At 39.9% G+C, this 7,465-nt stretch overlaps 1 protein-coding gene across 1 annotated transcript; it reads right to left on the bottom strand.

Annotated features, from left to right (window-relative positions):
- Positions 1 to 5,752: 5,752 nt before the first annotated feature.
- tmem275a (transmembrane protein 275a) lies at positions 5,753 to 6,406 on the bottom strand (the record flags this gene model as incomplete). Its single annotated transcript, XM_079453128.1, has 1 exon — positions 5,753 to 6,406. The coding sequence occupies one exon, from the start codon at positions 6,404 to 6,406 to the stop codon at positions 5,753 to 5,755; it is 654 nt and encodes a 217-aa protein (XP_079309254.1).
- Positions 6,407 to 7,465: the final 1,059 nt, after the last annotated feature.

Below are 7,465 nucleotides of genomic sequence, written 5' to 3' on the forward strand. Positions count from 1 at the left end.
TCATAAAACAACAGGAAAGAAGATAAGGAGTTACATTGTTTTCCAAAGGCATCAGGTGCTCTGTTCCGCTTTGACTGAGGCCGTTCTCATGTGAGAGCTCTACTCTGGTCTTTCCCAATAGGCTCTCCACAGAGCTGGGTTGATTTTGACCACGGTTATATAACAGCTGTCTGCTTGCATAGGTCTCTGGCAGCTCGTCTTTTCTTAATCTCTTCTGCCTGATTACTTGCTGCCTTTCTTTCTGCTATACGCCCCTCCCTGACTCACTCAAGCTGGGGAGACAGAGATTGCTTATGCACAAGCAGACTCTACACACACAATGCACACGCTAGCAGCCGCCATGGTCCGGTTCTGAGCGGATTGAGGACCCCGTCTGTCCCCCAGCAGAGCAAGAGGATTTGAGACATGAGAATCACGCCATACTGTCGCACAATCACCCGGAAACACACATCGGCCTACACTCAGTGTATTTGCATCAAGGGAGATTTTAGGGCTTTAAACAACCAATTGAAACAATTGCATTTTGTAATTTATTAGTTATTGCATTAAAGAAACGTTCAGAAGTCCCGCTAAGTTGTGACACAGCGTCCATACATATTTAGACTCATCCCACTGTTTATTAATATTCTGAATGAGTAATTATTAGCCTGTGCATCCCAAATCAGTGACACCATATTAACAGACTTAACCCTGCTTTTCACACACTGGGTCGCATACAGTCAATGAAGTGACTGCACATGCGCAGGATTCATTTATTATATTGCTCTTTCATAGTCTTTGAAATTGCAATTGCTTTGTCATCTAAGCTCAGGACAGTGGCCTTCATGCCGACCTCTGGATTCCATAACATAGCTACATTACACAGCTGCATTTCACTAGCACAGTTTACCATGAAACCTGCTGTCCCCCGCAAACAGTAACTCATTGTACATTCAGCATAGGTTATGTATGACAGCGTGGACAGGCTTGTGACTAATCATTTTTCCTTTCATCAATACGACAGTAACCCTGACATGTGGCAAACATCTGCATCAGCACATGACCACTTTCTAAAAGAGTTCATGCTGCGTGTTGTGCTCTATTATAAATATTTGCTAAGGGAATATGAGGACGGACACAAAACCTTACAACAGGATGTTGGTTACGTGTTTCAGAGATTCACAGGAATTTAAAATGACCCCGTATATTTAACTGACCCTGTGTCACTCTGGAACTTAGTATGGTTTCAGAGAGGACAGCTGAAATAAGAGTCAGCTTCTCTTTGAAGTGTTGCAGCGTGAAATCCACTCAGCTGCAGTGCATGCAAAAACTAGAGCATTGTCAGGTGACTTTTACACAAAAGGTATTACACTTGCACATCAAGAGAAATCAATGTTTGCTATTGGTTCATTGATGACATCATTTGACATTAGAGAGGTAGCAGTTTGTTACATCTTAAGGTAATATAATGGGTCAGGGAAAACCTAAATGACCTTTCTAGTATTCAGAGGACTGCCCCAGTATATTTGGGTAAAGATATGTGGGTTTACTTATCTGTGTGGAAATAAACGTGGCTACTCAAAGTATTTTGGCTTTATTTGTAGCAAAACCATATTAACCACAAATCTACAATGATTTCACCACAGTATAACCTAAGTTTAACGGTGTTTGTAGTAACACTATGCTATGCATCAATCTGCCAAAAAACATGGGATCTACAATTGTATTATTAAAAACCATTGTACAATAGTCTAGATAATGATAATAATAATAATTAATCAAAAGTAATTTATTATTTTTGACCTTGATGTTGACTGGCAGCGGACAAGATTCAGTTCGTCATGAATGCAAACTATAGGAAACTAGACATAATTATCTTTAATTGATATGGTTAAATATGGTCATTTCATTTAAAATAAGACACTGTAGCCCATGGACTTGTTTATACTAATATCGTCAGTAACTATTAAACGGATTTATTCTGAGTTTATAAAAATAAATTCACACATTACAAATTACAAAATTATTCTTTACTTTGTTGCTATCAAGTAATTTAACAGACTATAAAACACATTACTACTGACAAGAAAAACTGACCTAAACTGAAATAAACCAGTCCAAGCCAATGTGTGAGTTTAGGTGAAGGCATAACAAATGTGCGTCTACTACCATCTAGTGACGATAACGCGCCACAACATGAAAAGCAAAACGCTTGAAAAGAAGCAGAGGCATCAGAATAAAAAATCCACAGAAAAAGTGTAGAGTGTATTACTATAGTATCTGTAATAATATTACTTGAACTATAAATTCATCACATTGAAATACAAAATGACTTTTAGTTACTAGTTACATTTAATAAAACGTCCCCTTCTGGTTCTTGATCTGATTGGCTGTGCCGCAAAATATCCCGATTTATAATGGCTGACCGCATTACATAGCATAAAATAACTTTATTTTATGAAAGCATTCTACGCATATGGATTAAACGTATACATTTACTGTTGTATTGTGTAGTAGAATTCATTGGTTAGCAGCACCCCATTGGGCTTTTTATAAAATTGCAGGTCTAATAAAGCAATAAGCCGTGGGTTACAAGTGCACTTTATAACAGCTAAGGGGGTTTAAGGCCTTACAACGCCCTTAGCTGTTATAAACTGCAACCCACTGTTTGGTGCTTATTGCTTTATTAGACCTGCAGTTTTATAAAAAGCCAAATGGGGGTGCTGCTAACCAATTAATTCTACTACACAATACAACAGGACATTCTGCTTCTTTTTACTTGTTTAAATCTCAAGACTCCTAAAATTACATTTTATATTTTCAGCATACCATATAGTGTTTTTAGAACCCTGCTGTATGATCAGTTCTTTTTCTGATGTTTTTAAAATTCAAGGATCTGTTTTTGAGATGTTACAAATATTCAGTTCTTCCAAGTATTTGTTTGGAACTAAAGTATATACAAAACTCAACATATAACACAGCTTTAGATAAAAGTTTGGTTCCTCCTGTAGTCTTTTGTCTATAAAAGTGTCTCTGTAATGAAAGCTCTCTCCAAATCCCTACAGCAAGTAGAAAAAAAACCAGGCATCCCCATTATATGCCACTTTTTGTAGGAACTGAATTAAGCATTTAGGAACTATGTGCATTTTGAAACTTATTTTTAATGTATATTCTGTCGTGCCAAATCCTTTTAGTCATTTTATGTAAAGTGTAGAGCAGTGGTTTCCAACCCTGCGGTCCTCGCCACACACCCCAGAATGTATCTGATGTCTTCCTATATAGAACACCTGATTCAAATCATCGGCTAGTTAGTGTGTTAACAAGCGAACCAATATTCGGAGTGTATCTGACAAAAGAGTATATAGCCTACTTACAGTAAAGAACAAAGATAAATTGTCAAAAAATGCTAAGGATGCAGTCCAAGTGTGGACACAATTCGGAATTTATAATTATAATGTTTACAAAAAATGTTGTAACTATACAATTATAAACATTTCCTAGGCTTACGTCATATACTCAACATGCCCTGATTAAAGGCGGGGTGTCCGATTTCTCTTAGCCGTTGTTGATGTTCAAATCACCAAAACAAACAAACACCTACCCACATCTTTTGCTTTCGTCAGCGCTCGGTATGCATTGTAGACCTTACTGCTGATTGGCTACACGCTTGTTTTGGTACTCGGCCCGACTTTGTCTAAAGAAGCGTAATTCGGAAATCGGACACATCCGCCTTTATTAAACAAAGAATTAACAATGCTTTAATCAAACCATATCAAGCTGAACTATGCTCTCCATTTAAATACCACTTAAATACTTGTAAGAACACACATGACAGAAAAATAAACAGTACAACATATCTATAGGTGCAGTGATACCACATGACCAAATGTTCTCATTGGACATTTGTATAGCCCTCACTGGTTTGATCCTGAGATCACAGTCATTAAGGCAGAATTCAATTCCTTCGGCTCTGGTACAGCAGATGTGTAAATGCCAAATACTGTTGCAGCTTACAAACAGAGGTGGAGAGAATTAGCCTACTCCATAGAGTCTGACATTGAGTCTATAACAAAACTGATGTTTCCAGGCTCCGCTGCCCAACATATCTTCTTTTCCTACTTCATACACGGAAATCTCTCTTTACAAGCAATGAAATGTTCTTTTTTTCCGTGGCAACAGTGCACTGTTTGTAAGCATGCAGTTCATGTTGCCCTTTGTTCAGTATTAAACAAATACTGAGGCATTTGACAGAATAAATATACTGCACTACATTACAGAGATACATAATAACATTTAAATCACTACAGTGACAGAATAAAAAGGAAACACTTCATAATTATATCATTAAAATATCACATTTAGCCCTTTGGTAGTATTGAGATGATGAAAATGGTGACAAAAGTAAATCTTTAGAGAAGTATAAGTTTAAGTTTTCTCTAACAAAGAAAAACTTTAATCATATTCATTTTGCAGTGGTGTAAGGTATTTGAATGTCCGTCGCTTTTTTCGCGATTCTGACAGTATCAAAGGCCATCACTGTTAGCTGAACTCTCTGAAAGAATCAATGTAAGGAAAATTGTTTTACTGTTTGTATTGAACCATCAGCACAGTGATGGAGGGCATGTTTAAGAACATTGCAGGTTCTTGCTTTCAAAGGCCAAAGGGAACATGTAGGAAACAATAAGATAAAAAGAAAGGAGCCATAGCATATTCTTATGTTGTCACAATATTACCAGAATACTAGCACTGACATGCACAATGCCTGAAAGACAACAGAACATAGATACTGTGGAGAAGCAGCCTTTGGCAATTATAAGAAAAAGAGAGATATTGGTTTACTTGGCAGAATTATAAAACAATTCAGTTTTTTACAGATTAATAAACTGTAAACTCATTATTGACAAAACTCTCAGCAATAAACAAAATGCAATAACAATTGAATTTAAATTAAGGAATAATTTACCTTGGATACGCTGATATGCCCCTATGCTCATTTGCTGACAATTGTGTGTTTTTCCAGACAGATCATAATATAATGTTATTTTTCAAGTGGAAGTAGTGTTGATTTTATTCTTCCCTTCACTGAACTCAACACAACTATGGCACTCATTAACAACCTTAATTTTTAAGAGTCACGTGAAAAGAAAATCGAAATTGGCAGAGCTTTTACACAGTGTCACGGCTTATTTGAGCATTCAAAGACGACAAAATCAAAGCACTTGGCCATAAAAAGTCATCATATAACACACGACCTAGGCTACATACTATGAAGAAAACATACAACATTTCCATTTCCAACCGTTTAACATCTGTCTTCAGTTTTGATTAAACACTATAGAAAGTACATACAGCAATACTCAGTGTAATGTCTCTCTGCTGAGCTACTGGTTCTGTTTCTTAGGCTTCTCTCCAAAGCCATTTTTACACAACAGCTGATTCTGTCTCTTTGGAGCGCAGTAACTGTGAATGCTCTGAGTAACAGTGGCACAGAACGAATATGTGGAACACGCCACAGTGATTCACCTTTCAAAGCTGTCTCTCTGCCGCTACGTGAGCACATGATGACGCAAAGCTCTTCACATGCTTCTCACATAGTCCGTTTTATGTCATGGCCCTCACAGAAGCCTGAGACTAACCCATTGAAACGATGTCAACATTTCAATGTGTTCGCACCTCGTGCCAACCATTGGTAATCAACTAAATTCTTTCCATCTGAAGACATATTTACACGTAATGCCAGCGCTTATCCGGAGGGCAGCCTTAAGTGTCATCCTTAAGTGGCGGCGCAATCTGAAGGCAAGGTGAGCCGGACCGCCCCTCCACCTCCTGTTGAAGCAGAAAATGCTGCCAAAGTTGAGTTGGGTCCATTGGCTTCCATAGTAAAGAGCTTGCAGGATCTTGCAGGAGGAACATACTCCGGGGCAGGAACGGTGGCGTTGGCGGCAGTGGCCAGAGCCTCTCTCTCTGGGCTGGAAGCGTGGGAGGAGCAGGGGGAGTTGGTGGGGCTGAGCTGCACGGCCGTAGTGTCCTGCATCGTATGCTCGCTGGTCTCGATCTCAAACGCCGCACCTCCACCCAACCCACCTCCTCCTCGGCCCATGAATCCCAAACCACCACCTCCTTTGGCCCGACGAGAACTTTGAGGAGGAGGCAACCGACTACAAATGCAACAAGCCCCAAAGAATGAGAACGCCACCAGCAACAGTATAGGTCCAATGATAATTGGAGGATTGCTTGAGGGCACGAGCGTACTAAAAGCGAAGGCGCCCACTAAGGTGATGTTGATGCCTGCCAACATAATGCACAATCCACATGCACAGCAAAGGGCCGGAGAGGGCAGACCTTGAGGACGTGATTTCCTCTTCTTGCGGCTATGGGTGTCTTTTTTGGGCACCAATGTGCCAGAACTCTGTTCACTGCAAACCATATCAACAAGGGTGCTGTCACAACCCCAGTCACACCTGCTGTGTCCTCATCAGCAAAAAGAAAACGACAACCATTGTGTCTTCATGAGTGCTTGCAACACACTCCGTAGGGAGCTACCTGTAGTGCAAAAAGAATGACACTTTTAAAGTCAAGTAGGAGGTATGAAACAAATCTTATTTTGCACCATAGGCTCATTACTTACTCAGAAATGAATGATATATGATTTTGAAATATGATTTTACACAGTTAAGCATTCTTCATATGCTAAAGGCACTAAAGCTTTTCAATTCAGCATGTAATAAGGTCACACTTCACGTATACACCACAAACTTAGAAAGCGAATCATAGAACAACATCTCATTTGATTTAATTATATACTGTCGGTAAATATTTTTACAGAAGCCTCTCAAAGGCTCGTTCTAAAGCGACCATAAAAAAGCTCGAGCTACTCTTAACGTGAGCTTACCTAATGAAAACCTGAAAACATGTAGTGATGCTTGGCGTCAAAGGACGAGTCTTACCGCTAAATCGACGTCCAGAGGAAAGGACACAGGCTTGACAAAGGTCTCCCGTTACGCACGAAACGCGTCGTCTCTGTTAACCCCAAAACGCCGTCTTAATAAACACCACACAATGAGGTACGGCGTCTTTCACACGGGTTTCGCTGTCATCTTCCACAGCTGCCCGACTCATCGCTTCACATAGCGTGTTGAACAACGCGCCTGTCACTCAATATACGTAGTCTTTCTTGGTCCACACGTCGCGCGCGAGTCACGGCGGCATGATTTCTGACTTCTCGTTTTTAAACAGAACAAAAGAGATGAGCATTAGGCGGAGTGTGCACCGCTGTCTTTTGTCCAGTAGTGTTGGTAAATCTCTGTAACAGGTTGCACGATATGCTGTCCGTTGTCGATAAGTGCAGAAGCTCCAGTTAAACGCGGCGTGATTAAGATGGGTGGGAATAGCAGCAGTCTGTTCGTGTATCGTAGGCATGAGTTCAATGAGTGTGTTTGGAGGAGGGACTCTTTCATCATCATTACTGTGTGGAGTGTGGACAGCT

This window comes from Barbatula barbatula (assembly GCF_947034865.1).
Source record: "Barbatula barbatula genome assembly, chromosome: 3".
Classification (NCBI taxonomy): domain Eukaryota; kingdom Metazoa; phylum Chordata; class Actinopteri; order Cypriniformes; family Nemacheilidae; genus Barbatula; species Barbatula barbatula.